Source organism: Motacilla alba, chromosome Z (assembly GCF_015832195.1).
Source record: "Motacilla alba alba isolate MOTALB_02 chromosome Z, Motacilla_alba_V1.0_pri, whole genome shotgun sequence".
Taxonomy (NCBI): domain Eukaryota; kingdom Metazoa; phylum Chordata; class Aves; order Passeriformes; family Motacillidae; genus Motacilla; species Motacilla alba.
The window spans coordinates 30,872,561-30,895,734 of record NC_052046.1 but is presented as its reverse complement, the minus strand read 5'-3'; the positions used below and the strand labels follow the sequence as shown (position 1 = coordinate 30,895,734).

The window sequence follows — 23,174 nt, the reverse complement described above, 5'->3', positions numbered from 1 at the left end:
AGTGTGAGGCACCATTTTTGGCTGCATTCAGGTTCTGTGAACGTCAAAGGAAGTCAAGGCTTGTGTAAGCTTTAATTAGGATTAAGCAGGATATGCTCATTAACAACTCTAAGCCTAAGCTAACATTCATAATAAAAGGAAGTTACAGAAAATGCTGTGGCATGCCCTTTTCTAGATCTAGAAGGAAAGGAAAGGTGATTTTTTTTTTTTTGTAAGCTGAAAACATCTTACTATGGTCTTACCAGCTGCTGTAAACAAAAAGAGAGAAGTGTATTGGCTAGTGGTGATTTATGCTGCATGCAGCAGAATAGTGTTAATTCTGATTTCTACTGCGATAGTTAGAAAAAGTGAGATCTTATAAACAGGGTTCATTTTGGCTGTTGATAGTATGGTATTTTTGTATATCTCATCAGGACTTCCTGATTAAATTATTTCTTTATTGAACTTCTCATAGTGTGAACCCTGCTGATCTTATCTTAGACCTGGCTGTTAGATAGGTGGTGAAAATAGTAAAAACATCCTCCATGATAATGTGAGGCCTCTTCAACAGGTGTGATGCTATAAAACAGAGCCTGGGTGCTCACATGGAAATAACTAAGCTATTCCTCTGAAGATTTAAGAATGTGCAAGTATTTCAGCCATTCTAAAAAAAAAGTCTATAGCCAAAGGGCTCTATTAAGCACTATCTTGTTTGAGGTATCATCATCTGCTTCACAAAGGAGAGATGATTTCATGGGCAGGAATATACCATATAAATTCTCTAACTGTAGCAAGTAATTAATAAAGCATGGAAATAGAGAAATTCCTTCAAAGAAATATTTTTTCCCATGTATCTCAGACTCTCTATCCTTCGTGCCACCTGAATGACCTTTCAGAAGGGTCTTTCTCAGTGTATTGGTCAAGAAAGAGTTTATGACCAGTAAAAAATCACTTTGAATGCAGCTGAAGTTCAGAAAGATGACTCCAAATTTGTCGCTGAAGAAATTCTTGAATCATTTGAAATAAAAAGAATATTTATAGAAATGATCATACTCCTTCATGGTGATTCAGAATAAATTTGATACAGTTCAAATAAAGATTTGTAGAATATGCCTCGTAAATCTGCTAGCTTCAGAAAATCACTGTTATATGTGTCTTACATATTGATACCCATGCTAACTTTTCAGAGTGCAATGAAAAGCAGTTTCAGAACAGTTTAGGGCACTAATCCAAGTCATCTGAGTTTGTTGGATGCACTTACATGAGTATGGTTCTTCTTGCAGACTGTAGCTATTACAGCTGATATGTGTGAATTGTAGCTGGTCACCGTAACTTGGCAGGAAAGAAAATAAGAGTGTGGTTGTATAAACATGAGTTCAGACATTCATATCTAAACAATTGAGATTTTTATTCTATTTTAAATTGGGGAGGAGGGCACATGCAGTAATTATTTTTTCTGTTTTGCTAAGAAAAAATGATCATTCTTAAGTAGCCAAATAAGGACAAGAATTGCATGAGTCAGAAAAAAGCATACAGTACTGCTAATAAAAAACAGTCCAAATTTTAAATTTGGAGCTGAAATTCACAGATTCACAGAGTTTCTAGGGTTGGAAGGGAGCTCTGGAAATCATCCAGCCCAACCCGCCCTGCCAAGGCAGGGTCACCTACAGCAAGGACACAGGAATGTGCCCAGATGGTGTCTGAATGCCTCCGGAGAGGGAGACCTCCAGGGGAAGGCTGTTACAGTACTCTACCATCTTCAATGTAAAGCTCTTCTCATGCTGAGGAAAGCTCTTGAGCTTTACTTTATGGCCACTGCTCTTCGTCCCGGAGCAGGACACCACTGAATAGACTCTAGCAATCTCCTCCTGGCAACGGCCCTTGAGATAGTTGTATGCATCAATGAGATTCCGTTTAAGTCTCAAACTAAGTCTGAAAGTATCATGAGGAGAGCTTGACCAATAGAAGCCTCTCTGCTTTGTCCTGGGAATGTCCTCAGTGCTGGTACCTTCAAGGCACCAATATAATCTCTGTCAAACAAGATGTAGGTAATTCTGATTTTTATGCAGACACAATAGAGAAACAATTTTGTGTGCTCATGCTGGACCACTTGTGCTTCCAGCAGACATCATTTTCCAAGATCTATCTCACACATGAAAACAGTCCTGTGCAGTTACCATGACCTGCAAACAATGTAGATAATAAATAAAATTTTAAAATGTTGCTGAACCTTGTGGTTTTATGTCCTTATAGTTTTGTATGTTTTGGTTGTCCTTGGGGTGCCATTTTGTAGGCCCTTTCTTATCACTTGTCCTCCATTCTTTGAGAGAGAGGAATGCATAATTCATATGGGAAATGCCTAAAATGCATGCTAGAAAAGAAATATTGATGGGCAATCCTCCTCCATCTTTTTTCATTCCTGTTTCAGCAGGGCTCCCAGCATATTATTTAATTTTTTGTTAATGATCTTCGGCAGAGCAGAAGTGCTCTCAAGGGTAGAAATTTTCATAAGATGTGGGGTTTCACCCCCGGATTGAGGTGACCCCAAAAGATGGAAAAGTCCCTCCTCCAACCCGTGCCTTCGAAGAAAGACTCAGTAGTCTTCTGTTGTCTGTTCTCAAGGTAGTTTATTGTTGGTTATCTAAAAGATTCTTCTCCTGAACTGCTGTGGCCCGTTCAGCAGCTCAGACAAAGGCACACTGCCCTCCCAGGGGGCTGGTGCCATCTTTTATATCATACATTATGTGTTAGATGTTTATACTTTTTCTCCAATACCTACTATCTATATTGAATGGTGACTTTCTACTCTAAACCAATCTGTGAGTGCCAACGTCACCAAAGACATGGAGGTTAGGAAGGAGAAAGAAGAGTACAGAGCACACCCAAATCCCTCCATCTTAGAACTCTTGACCCCCATGTACAAAACTTGGACCCCTGCGTACAAGGCTTAAAACCCCCCTGTACAGCACTCAAAAATCCTTCCTTCCACTTCATGATTACTTCTACTATGCTATCTAAACTTGTGTGTGTGTGGCTTGTAATTCTTCATACAGAGTTGGTAATTTGCTCCATGGGCTAAGATCAAAACCCCACGTGTGTCTTTGGCTGCATGCCAGGGTCTCAGAGCCCCCTGCCAGCGGCTCTGGCCATCCAGGGCACCCAGAGGAGAGTCCTGAGTTCCCACAATAAGCATCAATTAGCTGACAGTCTTCAAGCCCTGTCTGGTTTGCACTCCCAGTTAAAACTAGCAGTTCTGTTATATTTGTTTTGTTGCCATACCTAAGCAGAATTTCTGAGCATTGAACTAGTGACACGTGACTGGATAGGGAGTTCAGTATGACATAGCTAAACTGAAGAAGAATTATTCCATAAGGTTATTTTCTTCCACAGCATCCCTCTGAAATTACCATTCTGCAAAGCGGTGAGTTGCTTATTCAGTACTCAGTTCCATTTACCTAGCTGGATTTTTTCTTTCCTTCGGTGTTCCTAAGGAGACTGTGATGGTTTTGTTTCCCCTTCTCATCCGACTGGTGAGAGAAGAAGAAATTGTACTATTTCTAATGGTCCTCCTGCCTTGTTTCTTCTTTCCTTCCTCCCCAGAGGGAAAGCTGTATTCTGCCACAGTGACCGACTTCCTTGCGATAGACGCGGTCATATACCGGAGCCTGGGAGACAGCCCAACCCTGCGGACAGTTAAACATGACTCCAAGTGGTTGAAAGGTAGATAAACAAACAAGGCAAAAAAAGCAGCATCTCTGATGAGAGTCTTGGATTTCTGACAGATCTATTTGTCATTTCATTTCACCAATGCTTTCTGGCAGAAAGAAGGAAGTAGATTACATCTCTTGCTTACTCTGATCTGTTTATCTCTTTCACTCCTCTCCTGACCCCAAGTTACTGGATTTGACAGAAGCTGTGAGCTGGGTTGATCAGAATATATCAGTGAGCTTTGCAAGCTGAAATCCACCAGTTTCGTCTGTTGGATGGAAAAGCTGGAGCTTGCAGGGCTCTGTGTGCTTGGGCTGTGTTTGAAAATATTCCTGCCACAGCACTGTTAGGTAACAATCAAGGCTTTATGAAGTATAGAAGATTTGTCCTGTAATGCTAAGATTCATTAATGAAACTAAAATTATGGGAATATTGCACAAAGCCTTTCTGTTACAATTCTTAAGGATTGTACTGCTGCCATTGAATTAGGCAATTTTTGTGCTCTGAATGCCCTCATTGTTAAGGATTGTGCTGTTTAGCTTCATGTAGGTGTTGAGAATTGTTAGCATTTGGAGTGATTTTAACAGAGAGCAAAGCCATAGTTTCAAGTCTTTTTCTGCATGCAGAAATGTTTTGCCAGGTGTCAACTTTAGCTGTCCCACTTTGCTTGCTGCTACAGACACGTGTAGGCAGAAACAGTTACGTGGTTTGTTATTCCCTCAACTCACAGCCTGCATGCCATAAAGAGCACTGCTTGGACCCCTCAGACATGCAGTTATAAATGCCTGTTTACCTTTCCTCTTACTCCATGCAGGGCAGACATATTAGTGGCAGAGACTTAACTACCCTGCCATGATATTGTACAGACTTGTTCCCAGCTCTCCTGTCCCCAGACAGTGATTCTTCTGCAGCAGTGACTTGTTTATTCTGAAAACTGGTCAAGTTTGCACAGACATTTCACGTCTGGATGTTAAGTGTGAATATGTTTGGCTTTTCGTTGCATTCTGTATTCTGTACGTGGTGCCTAAATCAGGTGTCTTGGGTTGCTGTTTTTTTTCTAGAGCCGTACTTTGTTCAGGCAGTTGACTATGGCAATTACATATACTTCTTCTTCCGGGAAATAGCAGTGGAATACAACAGCATGGGAAAGGTAAGGGCAAAAACATTGCCTTGAATGACTTTGTCAGATTGAGGAGGAGGAAAATTTATGCTATTCTTGGACCAATGCTGTTACAAGTGACCTTGAAATGAGAACCATAAATCATGACGACAAGGTCAGCATTTTGAGAAGATTCCTATTGCTCAAGCCAAAAGGTTGGCTGGAGTGAAACATTGCTCTGTCTTGAAAGGAAAATGTGTAGTTTCTTACAGTGATGGTATATGCTAGAGTTTCTTTTCTGAAATTATAGATAGCACAAGGCTAATGTAGTTAGTTCAACACAGTAGATAATTGTTAAAAACAGATTCCAAAGCAGGAAGAAATTTTTCTGTAAGAAATATGAATTAGGATGCTGAGTAAACACGGGTAGGAATTTTGTGCTCTGCCATTCTGCAAAGAATAATTAAACACTTTCTGCATTTTTGCTAGTTTCACAATAGCTTTCTGACTAAGCAGTTAGAAAAGCTGACCAAGGTCACAAAGGTGGACATCAGGAATAAAAGCCCAGCAAGATTTGCATAGTTTTTAAGTGCTGAAAACACAAGAATCGGAGCAGCAGTGTGGGTTGCAGGGACTGTGAATATGAAATGTGCTTTTGTTTGGGGAAATAGAAAGCTAAGCAGTCTGTATGGAAACGAGTTTTATATGGGTTGGGAACAGATCTCCTGAAGGATTTATGGCTGTGTAGTAAATGCCACAGTCTTATCTTTCATAGCACACTGTTCCGAAGCTTAATTTTTCTCTGTTTCTTATTTGTCACAGATTTTAGAAAAGTGGTATTAAATTAAGCACCTTGCTGTGTTATTCCAAATGTTTTAAAAGCAGTACTCCAATGAAGACTTTAGGGCAAGCAAACATTTAATTTTCTCCATTATTTTTGCTCTATTCCTTCCAGGTAGTTTTCCCAAGGGTGGCCCAGGTTTGCAAAAATGACATGGGAGGATCTCAGAGAGTGCTGGAAAAACAGTGGACTTCCTTTCTCAAGGCTCGGTTGAACTGCTCAGTTCCTGGCGACTCACACTTCTACTTTAACATACTGCAGTCAGTTACAGATGTTATCCATTTCAATGGCCGGGATGTTGTTTTAGCAACATTCTCCACTCCATATAATAGGTAATAGCCACAATAATCTTTTACCTTCTACTTCCTTTATGTTTTGCTTTTCACTGCAGTTCCTTTTTACTTTATGCAAGCATAAGAAGTGATTGCTGGTACAACATAATTATTATGTATCCTGCACTTACCGATAATTTGTGTTCAATTTTAAGGCACCCTGGCATTGCTTACTTCATACCTGATAACTTAGGGTGGTTTTCAGCAATTTACTATCCGGACGCATTCCTCGGACATACTTTTCTTTACAAAGGAATAGTTCACACCTGCCACCAAGAAGTGTTGCAATGTGTAACTTGCAGAATATTATTCCAAAGAGACAATACAGTATTTTTTTTCTCACAAAGAAAGCACTGTCTGTCCTGTCTGTAGCTAAACCTCCAAGAACCATGTTATCTCCTTCTTTTTGTTTTATGCATCCCTGGTGACTCTTGCAATGATCTTTGACCCTGCGTTGGCCCTGCTGCCCTATGACTCTCCTGGGAGAATCAAGGTCTTGCTAGCTGGGAAGAAGGGTCCCCAGAACACCTATTTCATTGTTTGCGTGGTTATCCAAAACCATCAATTTATCTGTAGAGATTTTATTACTGTAACACATTTTAGCGTGTTTCTCTGGAAGTTATTAGAACAGTAACTGTATCTAATTATTGAGAACTCCCAAAGAAGTTAAAAAAATAGTAGCTTTCTAATTAACAAATACATCGCAGTTTCGCAGAGTAACATTTGGGCTAAAAGAGGAATTTAATTGTTGAAATTCATTTAGTTTCTCTATACCCTTGCCACCCCTTGTCAAAGCCTGACCTCAGTAAGGTCATTCACAGAACTGACTTCAAATGAGAGTAAGCCTGGCCCTGTAATGTAAAATCACTGCTTTTGACATCAAAACAATAGGAACTGCAATGGAATAATTATTCCACCAATAGGGAATACAAGCTTAAATTAAGGTGATCTCTTTTCATGCAATCTGGTTTAATAAAAACAGGTGAATAAATAGAGATTAAACATCAAAAAATAGATTGTATCTTGCAATTATCTCAAAATTGAGATTGTACTCCTACTCTGCTAGTATTTCCTTGGTGCATCATGAATAATTCTTTTCCTTAAGTCTTGCATTTTAGAATCTAAGCACTTGGTTTAAAAAATAAAATACTGTTTTATAGGCCGCAGGTTTTGCCGGACATGGAAGATGACAGGAAGGTGCATATTCTTGAACACAGCTTATTAGCAGACTTGGAAGCCAGGAGGGCTAAGTGTGTCCTGGGGGGCATCAGGCACAGCATCTCCAGCCAAGCAAGGGAGGGAATTGTCCCACTCTGCTCTGCACTGGAGCAACCTCACCTCGAGTGCTGGTGGCAGTTTTGGGTACCACAATATTAGAAGGAAGCAATGAAGGTGGAGGAGGACTTGAGGGGAAGCCATATGAGGAGTGAACGAGGCCACTTGGCTTGTTCAGCCTGGAGGAGAGGAGACTGAGGGAAGACCTCACAGCAGTTCAGAGCTTCCTCATGAGGTGAAGAGGAGGGGCAAGCACCAATCTCTGCCCTCTGATGGCCTGTAAGAGCATTCGAGGAAGCTGAGTCATAGAGGTTTAGGTTGAATGTTAGAAAAAATATCACCTTCACCCAGAGGGTGGTTGGGCACTGGAGCGGGCTCCCCAGGGAAGTTACCAAGCCTGACAGACATCAAGGACCATCTGGACAATGCTCTCAGGCACATGGTGTGATTCTTGGGATGTCCTGTGCAGGAGGATTGAACTTCAATGATCCTTGTGAGTCACTTCCAGTTCAAGATATTCTGTGATTCTGTAGTTCTATGAAACCTACTTCTGGCATAAATGCATCTCTCATTCCTCCTCCACTAAAGAAAGGTTGAAACAAATACCTTTGGTCTCTAGAACAAAGTTTCCTTCTTGACTGAAGTAGAAGAGATTCCTCAGTCTAATCAGAGGTCACTCAGGTAGAAGCTAGTGTTAAGTTGTAGTCCAGTAGTTTAGAGGTGGCCTGGACTCCCTTGGCTGTGACCCACAGTGCTCCATCCTTCCCACTGCATCATACTACAGACCTGTAATCTGCCACCCTCACGAGTAAAAGGTGTTGCAGTCCTTTGAGCACAGCAATGCTTCCATCCATGTGTAGTTGTGTATTGGGCACTTGTAGTTGTGTGTAACACACCTCAAGATTTTATGGTTGGTTTTTTGTCTTTAGGACTTAATTCAGCAATGTTTAAAATATTCTAGCTGGAGTGAATCTTGAGCTATCTTTTAGGATGAGGTCCTCTGCTTGGCCAAATACACCCTTGACCATCTCTTACATCAACATGGCTGCCTCCATTTAAAACTCCTGGTGTGCAGAATCTCATTAATATTGAGCTTTGAAGTTTCCTTCTCTGTAGAAAGATAAATCTGTGCAGATCAAAATAAACTACTGTACTGTCTCTCAACTTGTTGTTTTTCTTCAGTAAAAAGCATTTTGAAATTGTTTACTATTCAAATGGTTGTTTTTCTGTCAATTTTTATACTTTTACGAGTTTAGCTTAATCCTCTGTAACAGTATTATCGTTCCTACATTTTTTTTCTTTGATGTATAATAACCTACTAGCTAAGAACAGGATTGAAAGCCTCAGCCAACTGGGTTCATGCTATTTACCCAATAAAATCAAGTGGTAGGAGTCAGACACAAATACAGTAGTTCATGTACAAAATAAAAAAATAGGAGATAAATGAATATTTCATTCTTCCAAGTGAGTGATCATGCTAAACCCGTACGCCTTTCAGAAAGTATGAAGGTAAGAAATTAACTATGTGTGGACATGCTGTTGTGCAGTTGCATTCAAGGATCCAAAAGGCTGAAATTTGCAATGTTATGCTCTTAAAATAATGTTAAATTTGTTTCTATAAGCTCTTTACATTTTATTGAGTAGAGCAAACTCCTGAGAATAGTTAACTCCTTTTCATTGGGAACACCTTGTGGATATCAGACTGTAGGAGCATGAACAAATTACATGTAAAAGCCAGGTAAATGGCACATTGCAGCACACTTCCATTTTGATTAGAACCAACTTCTGAATTACCTGCAATGTGCATTTTGAGGCATGGCAGAGACTACAAGAATTGATACTGAGAGATATTATGACTTAGAAAACTTTAAATGTCCAAGTAATCGGTTCTGAATGACACTGGCCATTACTCCTTGTGCATTGCCAGTGATAGCCAAAGTTTCACCAATCTTTCCCTTCTTCAAGATTATTGCAATTACTTCTTTCTGTAGAAGCTTTGAATAAAATTCTCTTGGCAGGAGCTGCCTGCTGATTGGTATTCAGGCTTTTCCATGGGGCTGGCTTTTCCTGTTAATACCAGATTCAGAGTTCAGTATTGAGTAAAGGAAGGGTTCTATAGAGCTTATTTTTTGCTCAAGGTTTTATGCATAACTACAGAATGAATAACAATTTCTGGGAAATGTCACTTTGCAGCATCCCTGGCTCTGCAGTCTGTGCCTATGACATGCTTGACATTGCCAATGTATTTACTGGGAGATTCAAAGAACAGAAGTCTCCAGACTCCACATGGACACCAGTTCCTGACGAACGAGTGCCCAAGCCCAGGTATGTTTCCAGTATAGTGATATTGTTCTGTTCCTTCATGCAGGCTACAGAGGGTTTTTAATATTTTGAACAGCCTTGTAAGGTGCAGATACAATTATACATGTTGAAACAATAAAATAGAAGTTGAGATGAATTTGGATTTAAACTATGCAATAGAGATTTTTCCACTTAAATGAGATTTGTGTAACATATATCAGGCCAGCATCAGATCCACTTGATCAGAATAATCACTTAAGAGTGGTGTGAGTTACACAGTGATTACAAATTGGTTCAGTAACAGATAAATCTCATTACAAAGCATCAGTTCTGCAATTTTGTGTTCTATGATTAACACGCAGTTTAAGCACCACAGTGGATGATTTATGGAGACCAAAAAAGAGCATTCTCCCAAACTGAAGATTCAGTTTACCTCATTCCTCCTATGGTTTTCCCCACTTCCACATGTTTGCATGCATCTCCTCTACTACATTCTTCATATTTCTTACAAGTACCATTTCAAACAAGTTGCTGTTGACAGACACTTGTTAACTCATTGACACCAATGGCATTTTGCTGTGAGATATTGAGATGCATATAGATAAATCAAATTCATTTATCTCACTTAAGCTTTACCCCTCCATTGCATGTTTTACATTGCTTGTGATAGCTTAAATAATTTCAAAAGAAAAAAATATCTGAAGTACTCAGTGCAGTGTTGAACACCTCAGTATAAGAAGAATATAAAGCTGTTGGGAGTATCCAAAGGAGGGCTACAAAGATGTTGAAGGGCTTAGAGAGAAAACCATGTAAGGGGTAGCTGAGGCCATTTGGCTTGCTTGAAGAAAAGGAGACTTGAGGGGAGACCTTATCACCGTCTACAACTTCTTCATGAGGGAAAGAGGAGGGGCAGACACTGATATCTTCTCTGTGGTTACCAGTGACAGGACACATGGGAATGACCTGAAGTTGTGTCAGGGGAGGTTTAGGTTGGACATTAGGAAAAGGTTCTTCTCCCAGGGAAGTGGTTTGGCACTGGAACTTGGGCTCCAGGGAAGTGGTCACAGCACCGGTCTGACAGAGCTCAAGAAGCTTTTGGACAACACTCTCGGGCACATGGTGTGATTCTTGGGGTGTCGTGTGTGGGGGCACTGGACTGTGTGAGCTGGACTTCAGTGATCTTTGTGGGTTATGATATTCTATGAGTTTATGAAGCTCCATGTTGGACACTGAGCTTCTGCCTAATCCATCATGTTTTGGATTTGCCAAGTGTAGTATTACTGTGCTGTCTGTAGTCTGAAGTTTTCATTCAAGAGAAGAGCTTGGAGGTGACTTGAAAATCTGGTAAATTCTGTGTCTATTTTCAGTCTGAGCCTTAGTAATGCAGCTTCTAGCAGTGTTGCAGGATTTTCTCCTTCATTTTGCAGTGTTTCAAACACTGCAAGAAGTTGTTGACGCAATGGTCTGCCTTGGGGGTGCAAGGCTGCATGATGACTCCAAGGTTATTTGTTTGGACCTTACTGAGATATATTGGCAGAGAAGGGGAGAAGAAGAAGGAGAGAGTGGGAAAGAAGAACAGAAAGTTGTGTTACGAGTTTGGGATGAGCCAATAGCAGGCTAACTTTTATGATGAAGATGGGATAATATTGCTCTTTCTAAGCCTGAAGGACATAATGTGAAGCAAATTGTGAACGGTGCTTCATGTAATATTTAGCCATCAATCTGCTTAACAGAAAAAAATCATTTCTTCTAGCTCATGCTGAAGTACATGACAGGCACCTTTGAAATAAGGTCATTTTTATCTGAGTTTCTTAGTATGATGCAGAAACATTACTACCCCTATTGATCCTAACATTACTCAGAAAACTACTAGAACTCTTCTGAAGTGTCACTTCCTTGTTTGGCCAGACAGCAGGTTTGCTGGGATTTATGTTGACTCGACTAAACCAGTTTTGAGATTAAAACAGGATTAATCCAATCATGCTATTAGGATTTAGGAGTAAATAGGCCTCCAGATTAGATTAGATACACAGAAACCATAGACACCATGGTGCCAGAAGGTGCCAGGCTGTTCCCTCGAGTTCTCTGGGAATGTTGTCTCGTGGGTCAATGCCCTTGTAAGGACCTATGAAACCAGTCATGCCCTTGATTTTTCCTTCTCTCCATCTGTTGCTTGTTCTACATGCAATTACAAGACAGCTAAAGTATTTTGGATATGAGGAGGCAAGAGTATGCATGGTCTGCATGTAATGTTCCTTGCTCAGCTCTTGTGGGACCAGACTTGTTGACACAGCTAATTCCTTCGAGTCCTATGCTACCTTCCCACACAAGATTTATTTACCTAATATTTGAATATTTATCTAAATCTGAGCAACACAGATGATAGGACCAGTCCTGTATTTTGTTCAAGCTGACATTACTCTTGATGTCAATGCCTTTACTTACAACAGAGTAGATGAAAATTGGATGATGCAATGTGTTTATGAGTGAGTGGTCCATCTTTCATCTTCCCATCTCATACTGGCCCAAAGGTTTGAAGAATCACAGTGCTCTAGAAAATGGGATCAAATGGGCCTTTATTAAAGAAAATGACCTACACGATATTAACAAGCAAAACATTTTGCTGATTCTTTGAGAGATGGCCTGTCCAGGCAAGAAGATTGCACTATGTCTTAGGAGCAGTTAGATTTTAGAAACAGCATGAGCAGATTTGCATTTAAGTTTCTAAAGAATGGCAGATAACTTTTCAGTGAAATTTCTCAATGAGCTACCATTCTTAAATCATCAAATTGAACAAAAGGTAAAACCAATGTTTACATGGATGCTATTCGGTTCGTCTTCTTCAATAGTCTGTTTCCTATCAGATGTGACTAAAAGTAGCATTTGTGTTATACCTGTGAAAAAAAATAACTTCCTACTGTATTATAGGGACTTCTTTTATTCCAGGAGAGAGCAGTCAATTAGGCAAGTTACAGATCAGAAAACACCTGTGCAATTGGGAAGCATCAAGCCAAATGCACACATGCTGTGATTACATTCCATATGAATGGATAAATTACAAAACTGTGTGTGTAGTGCTCCTGATGAAAAAATGACTTTGTGCTCATATGTGACACATGAAGTCCTTTTGAATGGAGGACAGAGCAGGATTTTAGGCTTCCCTTGAGGTGCTGAACAAGTCCACCATACTTATCAATCTTTTGCCAAATTAAACTCCTGTAAAGCACATCATATTTCAGTGAGAGCTTCATCACAAAAGGAAGTTTGCCCTCTATGTCAAATGAGTTTTCTGGCTTTAATGTCTTGTTTTATATAGGCCTGGTTGCTGTGCTGGCTCTACATCATTAGAAAAATATGTAACATCTAATGAGTTCCCAGATGATACTCTGAACTTCATCAAAACACATCCACTAATGGACGAGGCTGTACCTTCCATTGTCAACCGGCCCTGGTTTCTGAGAACAATGGTCAGGTACGTGCACCAAGTGAGCTCCTATCCGCATTGTAGCTGTCAAGTTGTGCTAATAGCCTTGTTTCAAATACCCTCCAACTCTGTACATGTCTTCGGTGTCCTGGGCATGAATCCAGCTAGGGATGGTGGCAGAACTGAGCAGATGCTACGGAACTCCCTGAGGAGCTTTCAAGATAGGAAAGACCTCAGTCTTTTCCAACAGTGCTGTGCTGAAACCGGATGTTGTAGGAAATGCTGTGCGGGAAAGGTTTAATCGCCTTTTGGCTTACAGGTCCATGTTTGAGACGGCTCAGTAAAAACTTCAGGCAAGGATCAGCAGACAACTCAGGAATATGTACACAGGATACAAACATGTCTGTCAGGATATGTTTGCAGGATATGTAGATGTCTGCCAGGTTATGTACTGTTAAGCTTTAATGTTTGCAGAAGTGTACAGGGCAGAAGTAATCGCATAATCTGCATCCTTTCTATGGCAACAAGAAAAAAATAATAACAGATTGAACAAAGAATCATAAACCATCAAGTGTTAAATACACCATCCCCTTCCTATCAAAATACATTCCCACTCTCTGCTGTGGTCATTATACTACTTATCTACCCTGCAGCAGTGAACAGAATAATGTGAATAACTTTTGCTGTATTTTCCTCTCTTGCCCTGAACAAAGGGAGAATATTGCATTGGGCACTTAGCTCTGTGGAAGGATCTGACTTCGCTTCTGTAACATATCTTATGTCTGGTTTTTCTGTCAGGTTCTGTGCCTCCAACCAAAGACTAGAGTAGCAAGCTCCACAGAGTGCTTCCCTTTGATAGGCAGTACCATCCAACTGATACCAAACCACCAGTATACTTGTTTTCAATAAATTGTGTCATCCCAAGATTTGATTTCACCTCACTGCTGAACTTGCTTGGTGGTGGTCGTGTGATTATTTTTAGTGAGGTAAAATGATGTTTAGCATCTTAATCCTGCTTTTCCTTACACAGCTTTTCCTGACAAAAAAGTTGAACTTTGTTCAGCTGCTTTTAATGTGGCAGAGCTTGAAATTTTGAGAACAATTCACTGTATTGATTCTCTATCCCTGTCTGAAGAAATCACCAGGCTTTTGGAAGGATAATTCCTAAATGCCCTCAGGCTCCTAGCACCCCTTCAGCTTTCTGAACTTCTAGACACTTCTGAACTTCTGGACACTTCTGCTGGCTATTGAATGTGTGGGTACGCAAACACATGAAAATTCCCCGACATCCGGAGAGCCAAATTGTTACAGTAGTCTGTATTGATTTACAATCTGGTAGGAAAAGTGCTTAAATGTGTTTTATGATTGCTAGAAATCTACCATACACTTATCTGACGTGAAGAAAGTGATTAAATAAATGACAATTTTTTGATTATGTTTGTGATTTGTCTGTGAAAATGCTCTATTGTTTTAGATATCGCCTGACCAAAATTGCTGTTGACTCTGCTGCTGGGCCATATCAGAACTATACCGTGGTTTTCCTGGGGTCAGAGAAGGGAATCATCCTGAAGTTCTTGGCACGGACAGGAAACACTGGCTTCCTAAATGACAGCCTTTTCCTGGAGGAGATCAATGTTTACAATCCTGAAAAGTGTGTATCTGATTCTTTGTACTCATGTATGGGTGACTTTGAACTTCTGATTTCCCAGAGAATAATTTGTCCCATGGAAACGGAAGTGGTTAGAGAAGCCAAGATTTTTTGGTAATTTTAAATTGTTTAGGGAGGGGATGTCTGCTTATCAATCTCTACATTGCAATAAGATTTTTTTATTCAGTCTGTGTAGAAAATAGCCCATCCTATGCAGCAGCTGATGGATAATTAAAAGTGAAGTTCTGGAAAGGAAGATTAATTTTCTAATCCTATAAAAAACCCTGATTCCTCTTCAAATAACTCAACAGGCAGCAAGCTACTCTCCAAGGGAAATTTTCCACGTTTCAGTCTTCCTCAAATATGCCTAAGGGGGCTTTGAAGTGAGCCATAATCATGCAGAAATTTCAGCTACTTTGAGTGCTGGAGAAGAATAAACACAAAAATGAAGGGCCATTGGAAGCTTGTCTGGTGTGCTGTCACTCCCAAATTCTTAACTATCCCATGCATTTTTAATACTTGTTTATATGTCTGTCAGTATTTTTAGTGGCTATTTTGTGTTCTTATTTCCTTGACTTGTTAAATTCTACCTTTCTTATGGATTTTTTGATGGGAGATTTTTGTGATTTTATTTTTTCAGCCTGGGGGACAATTAAGGTTTCCCCTGGCTTCCCAGTAGAGCCCACTTGTAACAACATTCCAACTTTTATCAAAATCAGGTGCAGCTACGATGGCATGGAGGACAAGCGGATCATGGCCATGCAGCTTGACAAGCCCAGCAGCGCCCTGTACGTCGCCTTTTCCACATGTGTCATCAGGGTTCCCCTGGGACGCTGTGAGCGTCACGGCAAATGCAAAAAGTATGTGTTTTGTGGTGACTGTCAAAGGCCTGGGCAGTGGGCAAGCTGGAGCACTCCTGAATGCCTCCTTGTGCTCTTCTCTCCCCAGAGCCTGCATAGCATCCAGGGACCCGTACTGCGGATGGGTGAAGGAGAGCGGGGTGTGCACGCAGCTGGTCCTTGGCTCCAAGTGAGTAAAGGCTCTGGCTGGATGGGCCGTGAAGCTCTGGTGGTGGTGCCAGGCAGTCTTGGGCAAAGCTATTTGAAACATGAGGCTTTTAGAGAGGGAAAAATGTGGGAAGTGTTTGTTTCTATCTTATTTGCATTCACCTCCAAAATGTCTCACAAATTCTTTTGATGTGAACAGTCAGCTGATTGGTAATTGCTGAAAGAGGAGGAAGAAAAAAATGAAAGTGCTGTATTAAGGTCCGTGTATTATTGAAAGGAGTGAATTGGATGGAAATGTCTGGACCAGCCTACACTGGAGCCATCACAGCTGATTAAAGAGGCAATAGAATCCAAATTAAATTACTGAAGTAATTTGTCCACTGAAAACAAAACCAGTCCTTCTAATTTACTGTGCATTACTAAGAGGAATAACAGAGCACAGTAAGGGCTTAAAACAGATTTAGAGAAGTGTTGGGTCTTCCCTTGCTTAACAGTAGAATTTAATTATTTTATGATAATGAAAGTCTGTGAAGGTTACAGGGAGCAAACCCACTTCAGAGCTCACATTTCATGGCCACTTCTGACACGCCACATGACTGCCCACTCTGAGCTGTCAGCTATACTCCCTCATGGTAGTAGTGGAAGTGTAGCACAGGCATCACAGAGCCTTGACAGCCCTACATCTAACACCACTTAACCCTGCTTCTCTACAGGTCCTCACTATATAATGGACAAATTACAATCCTTGTGCTTCCGTCTTGTTCTTAACTTGCTGATTTCCACCATCTGGTGAGGATGCTATAGCTGTGTATGTCCATATATGCTTGACTACAAAAATGTGGGCTGTTTCTGATTTGACTTTTGGTAGGATAATACTAAAATGCACCTGTGTCCATATCAGGTTTTTCATCACTCCAAAAAGTGCTTGAGGCTTCCTCAGCTTGCATAGCAAATTGTAGGGGACTTCTGTACCTCACTTTTTAAAGCAGCTCCCACTTTCATCAATAGATCCATCGAGACAGAGGCTGTGCAGCTTGCAGTGATGAAGTTCAAAAGGGAGCAAGGCAGCCCATGTTCTGTCCAGTGCTTAAGGAAGGGGGTCCAGAGCAGCTGTGAAGGTAGCTGGTGAAGTTCTAAGCTAGCCAACAGGAGGCAGAGATGTTAGTCATCCTGCAGGAGTACATGACAGTGTAGAGCAGGTGTTTTAAGAACACAGAGCTAGAATTAGTTGTCTGCAAGGGTAATTATGCCTCAAGGGCAGGATCCTAATATAGGCAAGGGCTTGTATTTGGAAGTTTTGCAAGGTTCTTGTCATTCACCTTTGACCACACAGGAAGTTGGAAGAACAGCTTTGATAGTTATCCAAAATCACAGAGATAGCTTGGGAGCATAAACTGAGCACGTCAGCTAGAAAAGCATGTGGCTGGCTGTCGGTAGAGCCCCTGACAAACAAAAGGAATACCTCATGTGGGATGGACCTTATGCCTTGAGCCTCATCTGGTGCTGTACCTAAGTGATTGTTGAAATTCAGGCTTCTTCCTCAAGCACACTACCTGCCCAATGTAGCTTCCTTCTCACATGAAAGTGCCAGTGCACCTGATCTACTCTGTGCACAGGTTAAGGTAGGGTTACAGGTGGGCTGATAACATCCTATATTTAACAGTTTCAAAAATGCAACTCTTTTCTTCCCTTGGTAATGAGGCATGCTGTGGATTTTTAAAATGTAATAATATAAAGGGAAATTATCATCAGAAGACAAGAATCATTAAGCAATGATGAATAGCTCAAATGTGTATGTTGCGGTTTTTCAGCCTTTGTGTGGAATTTCCAAAGAAATAGCCAGTTTCACGGCAGGGATTTATTTCAGTTGAACATGTGATAATTTCTTTCTGGTTATGCCTATGACTGTTGTTATTCATACTGTTTTGTTTCCTTCTATTATTTAGACTGGCATTTGAACAGGACATAGAACGTGGCAATACAGATGGCCTGGGTGACTGCCAAAGTAAGCAAAGCTTTTACCTCTATTTACCATGTGTCACAGTATCCTTCTGAATGGCTCAAATCACCATTACCTGTCAGGCATTCTTTTGTAGCAACAAAAGCCACAACAGGGACAGCATGGAGCTAATGGTGCAGGTTCAGAAGAACTGTTGTTTAAATGTGTTTGAGGAAAATAGCTCAGTTCATGTGATTTATACAAACACTGGACTTCAGAGTGGTTGCATAACAAGAAAAGCTCAGCTCTAGAGGATATTGATTACAGCAATGGCATAATGAATTGGGTTCACTGTCTTTATTAGCCCTGGTGGTTGGGTTGTTAATGTAAATGTACAGAAGTGGCTTGGTTTCTTGGTGTAGTCTATGACTTGGACTGCATTCCCATGCAGCACAGTGAGACAGAGAAGTATATCTTCAGCTTTGGATCCACATCAAGAAATGACAAGTGCTTAGTTTGTGAATCTTAGGGAATTTTACATACAGTCTGGACAACCTGAAGGTATTAAGTGTCAGGTACTATTGGCACTGCCTAAGAAATTTTAAGGGTAAACCTTAAGTACTGACAGTGTGAGCTGGAAGACTAAACACAGTCTTTAAACATTTACTGGTTTGTTCTGAAATGCTTAAAAGTGCATAGCTTCCACTGCATGCAAAGAAACTTTGCTGATTTCTGAGCCTTCAGGAATACCAACATCTGTGTTCAGGACAGCTCTTGTTCCAAATGTTCTCACCAAGGTTGGTTTGATTCTGAGCTCCAAATACTATTTATAAACCTCATGAAATCAAGATTCTCATTCTTTTCAGTGTAATTTGCACTGATGCAATAAAACAGATGAAGCTGAGGAATCAACGTACAGTGAGAGAGTCATTACTTCTGCAACACAAATAAAAATAATAGAGGGCAAGACTGTGCCATGGGACATGGTGTGGGCCAGACGCTCTGGAGAAAGCCAGAACCTTCTCATGCCTTGTGCATCCTTATTCAAGAGGCATTAATTACTCTCATCACTGTGCTTGGAGGAGTACAAGGATTTCAGTCTCTGTCCTAAGATAGGGTAATATAGACCATTGCAAAGATTTTTGAAGGAGGTGTACAGATAGGCCTCCTCTCTGTTCTCCTGGAAAATGGGTTAGCACTAAAATCAGGCTGGTTCCCAGCTGGTGTATCTTTGCCCTATTCAGCCAGTTCTGGTCTCCTTGGGCAAATAGGTTAGGCAGGAGTGGACTGTACCTGATATCAGTTACACAGAAAAGGAGGGTAGGAAATTATTCAGGAACAGCACATTGTGCTCATGGAGAGAGATCTGCTTCTGTGCAGAGAGCAACAAAGCCCATACCCTGCTTAAATCCCTCTTTAGCCCTGAATGGTGCATTGAACCTTGACACTGCACAGGGGTAGATTTCATTCCCTGCTAACACAGCTGATTTTATTACTTCATGTCATCTTGGGTCACCTGAGTTTTGTCCTCATTGACGCACATTGCTGGCTGCATCCCTTGCAATGCCTTGCCTTAGACTAGGATTTACAAGGAAAGCAGGGGAGACACTGGCCTTCCCTCCTTCAGTGGGTCCTGTACAGAGCTAGTTGTGAGCACTTTCAAAGCCAGACATTGTTTCTGGGTATGTCTGAATATTAGTTTTGCCTGGGTCCTTAGTATACAAATCATATGCTTGTAAAAATCAGCTGAAACATTAAAGCTTATTAGCAAACTACTTAAAAGAAAAAATAAGATACAAATAATGATTTTTCCCCTGTTATTTGTCTTTCAGATTCCTTCGTAGCCCTGAATGGTAAGGAAGTTCTTAGTTTCAATATTTATTGACAGCAAATCCATTTTGGAGGAATCACTTCTTACTAAACTTTAAAATATTTTCATACTTTTGTTATATTTAATGTTTCTTCCCAATTTATTTTGTTCATAGACATTTCAACTGCTCCACCTGATCAAAAAATGTCTTACTACACAGTGTATGGTCAGTTTATGAGTGTTTTTAAAAATTCTCCCCAAATCCTTGTGTTAGTTAGTAGTATCTGTACTCAAATAGTTGTTACCACATTTTACTTGTTTTGTCTTGGTTTTGAGGGCCCGATTCACTAATCACAACTAGGATTAAGTCATACCTCTTGGTTTTCAATCCCTCTTTTCTTGTCTTTCCTCAAAACTGTCTCCATTGAATTAAAGTCAGATAAGGCCTATTTTAATGGCATGCCAGCAGACATGATTAAGAGTATGCTTCATCTGGACACTCAAAGGAACACTTGGGTACAGTGGTGCATCTTATCTGTTCACCAGGACAAACAAGATAGTAGCTCACATCCCACTTATGATCTGTCCAGGCTGGTGTCATTACTGCTACAGCAGCCAGTCAGAGATACCTTAGGGAAAGCAGAACTATCCCTGGGTTACAGAAAGATCTCTCTCATAAGGAAAAATAGCCTTTTCCCTATGTGGTTTGAGACTGGATTATGCCTCAGTTCCTGAAGGTTCTTGTCTTTTCTAGGGTGAGTCATTTATGTTGTCCATTCAAATTTACATAACAAATTAAATGACCTGAACATCTTTCTGCAAGCCTAGAGTAGCAGGTTCCCGTGAGGCAGCTGTTAGTCTGTTCTTATAGTGCTTTCTACCACTTTGTTCTGCATCTTTGGAAGTAGATTCTGCTGTTTCTTGGAATGAAGAATAAATGTCTTCATGAGGAGTCACTGCAGAATAAATAATCACTTTAAATTCAAACCTAGACATATATTGCAATAGCTTTTCTTACTGACATCCTGAACAAAGACAAGTACTCACAAGCTGAGAGCTGCCAGTGAAGTCAATGGCAAAATTGCATGAGAAGTGGGAGCTTCCTTGTGCAGTAGCTGTCAGGCTGTACAAGACTAGCAGTTCATTAGGGCTAGATCAAATTCACCATAGATTTGGCTGAACACAGCAAGAGGTAGGTTAGTGTGAAGTTGTGATGAACTTTTAATTGATCCTTTCATCTCATGCCTGCAGAGTATGTAAGTATGAAACTGTACCAATGACAGCTCAGTACAGCAGAATATAAATAACTGGAGGCACAGTAATGCTGTTCAACATTTGTAAAAATAAAATCAAATTCCTCCTACTGTTTATTACCAGGAAATGAAAAATGCGCAGGTGAAACTTATTTGAAAGTATGGTAATGAAAACCAGTGAGGGGAATATGCAAAATCAAAGGCAAGCTGAGACTTTCTGATATATGGAAGACTCACAGTTTCATCTGCATAGACGGTTTATACTTTCTTTCATTGTGAAATTGCAATATTTCTAATGCACAGAGCAGTAATTAAAGAAGAGTAATAATAAAATCCTTACTGCTGAATGTGAAGATAAAGAGAGTGGCTTTGGGTATAGTGCTGATGTACCAGAAATTTTCTAGACATCCTGCTTGTGTGTGAGTTCCATAGTCTGCAGAGTTATAGCTGTGGAACTGTGGTTCTGGATCCTGCTAGCTAGAGTATTAGTAGGTATTTTAGTAAAAACTTGTATTTGAATCTGACCAAGAAAGAAGAAAAGTGTTTCAAGTGAGCAGCCGAATAAAAAAAGCTGTAGTCCAAGAGAGTACAGTTAACAAAAGAGAGTACATTTTACCGTCCAGTCATATCAAGCTCAAAAAGAGACTCCATAAACGAGCCCAGCTTTTACAGACAGGTGCAATGAAGAAATGCTGACCCAGCATTAGCATGGGTTCTCATTCATGTCGTGCCTTTTATGGTTTATTTCATTGACCCCTCTCAGGTACATCCTGATAACATGGTTTCTATGCAAGCTAGCTCCCCCTTTTATTGGTTTAGTTAAAATACTTATTCTGATATTTTTGCAGTTGGGCTTTCTTTTCACCTACCACTAGTGACTCTCTATTGATCTTCCACATCAGGGTGCAAAAATTCTAGGATTAGGTAGTAAATCAGTCTCGGTAAACATGTTTGCCAACTGTAGAGACAGGTCTGAGTAATTTTGCATCTTGGAAAACACAAAAAAAAATTATTATTTATTATTTAGATAATATCTAAATAATTATCTATTATTATCTGTTTTGATGTTACTGAGTACAGTTTATTGCAAAGGTAAATGGTATGTCACAGTAGATTAAACCTCAGAACACCAGTACCAGAGTGCAAATTGAGTGAATGCTCAGTGGACTAAATATACCCAAAGTCATCTGAAGCTCCAAAAGAAGTCATAAGGCCTGATTCACTTCACTTATGCCACTATAAATCATCCTCCTTCAACAGACTTACTGCCAATCTGTAGAAGTGTGAATGAAAGGAGAACCAAGCCCTTAATCTTTGCATTCTTGGCACCAGCCTCCTCCTGATTTTGGCACATGGGCTCTCTTCCTAAGGCAGTCTCACATGATCAGTTGCAAACAAGTAAAGTGCAAAGTCCACACAGGTGACTCAATTGATACCCAAGGAGAGGATAGCACTGAAGGTCTGGATGCAGAAATTCAGAGAGAAATTATGCAGGAGCCACATATTTAAACAAGGAGATTAAGCTAGATCACTCTGCAAAAGTCTAAGCAGCTTCAAATACCTTTGGAAACATCAATTCTTAGTGAATTGGGCCCTTATATTACCCCCTAGCCATAGTCCTTTCTCCCTCTATAGTATTGATTTAACTTTTCCTCTAATTGTCTAATTAGACTGCTATAGCTGTTAATAGGATAGCGTGCAGATATCTTAACCTCTGAGATTCTAATGACTTGTGCATATTAGACCAACTATCAAATACTGATAGTATTGAATCTCTGTCTTTGTTTTAAACCTGAAAAAAAAACCTCTTTGCATTTTACAAGTGCACTTCAGAACAAGCTATAGTTTCAGAAGTGCAGCCTTTCTGAATCATTATCTGTGCTCATAGGCACTAAGTGCTTTTACTCTGCCTCTGTTACTTGATTACAGCACTCCAAATGAAAAGTTTTTCCAAATAATGGAAGCACCTAAACCAGATTTTTTTAAAGTGCGTCTTTTTGATTTTTACATGTTTTCTTTAAACAAAGGCATTTGAAAAGCACTATATGTATAGTTATTGAGATGCTTTGTTTTAAAGCAAAGGCAGAATTGTTTTTTCAGATGTTTTTGTATTAACCATTATTAACACAGAGGTACTGGCCACATCTCAGATGTGCTAAAACCTCATTAAATTTCAACAAATTTTATTTGCAAGTTAGAGTGGTAAAAAATGGTGTAATGGGGAAAAAAGGCCCACTACATGTTAAGAGCTATATAGTGCATTGTAAAGGCTTGATAATGGCTGTGGGTGAGATAACCAGAACTGGGTTGCCTGCCACTTCAGTCTTTTCTCTCTTTATGAGAAAAACTTAAATAGGTCATACATTTGTGGTGCTACTCTGCTCAGAGGTGAAATTCACCCAGTGGGACTGGCTATTCAGGCACTTAGAGGACACTGTTATACTGCTTACAGGAGCAGTATCACTGTAGTAAATGTTTGCAAATACAGCTCTAACACAACTGGGACAGGCTATTAAGGTTTAATCTGCTCCTGCCTTGCATCCTCAAAATCCAGTGGA

At 40.2% G+C, this 23,174-nt stretch overlaps 1 protein-coding gene across 8 annotated transcripts in view; it reads left to right on the top strand.

The window, feature by feature from the left end:
* The window catches only part of SEMA6A (semaphorin 6A), a 134,772-nt gene that overhangs the window by 64,677 nt on the left and 46,921 nt on the right, over positions 1-23,174 (top strand). For 5 of the 8 annotated variants that reach the window (XM_038123859.1, XM_038123857.1, XM_038123853.1 and 2 more), the window contains exons 8-18: positions 3,580-3,699; positions 4,749-4,837; positions 5,742-5,959; positions 9,428-9,559; positions 12,852-13,007; positions 14,434-14,610; positions 15,327-15,467; positions 15,556-15,636; positions 17,561-17,619; positions 19,386-19,406; positions 19,539-19,589. In XM_038123859.1, coding sequence (XP_037979787.1) covers positions 3,580-3,699; positions 4,749-4,837; positions 5,742-5,959; positions 9,428-9,559; positions 12,852-13,007; positions 14,434-14,610; positions 15,327-15,467; positions 15,556-15,636; positions 17,561-17,619; positions 19,386-19,406; positions 19,539-19,589 — 1,245 coding nt within the window. The remainder of the gene's footprint in view (positions 1-3,579; positions 3,700-4,748; positions 4,838-5,741; positions 5,960-9,427; positions 9,560-12,851; positions 13,008-14,433; positions 14,611-15,326; positions 15,468-15,555; positions 15,637-17,560; positions 17,620-19,385; positions 19,407-19,538; positions 19,590-23,174) is intronic. The other 3 variants (XM_038123860.1, XM_038123858.1, XM_038123856.1) reach the window with 1 other exon arrangement.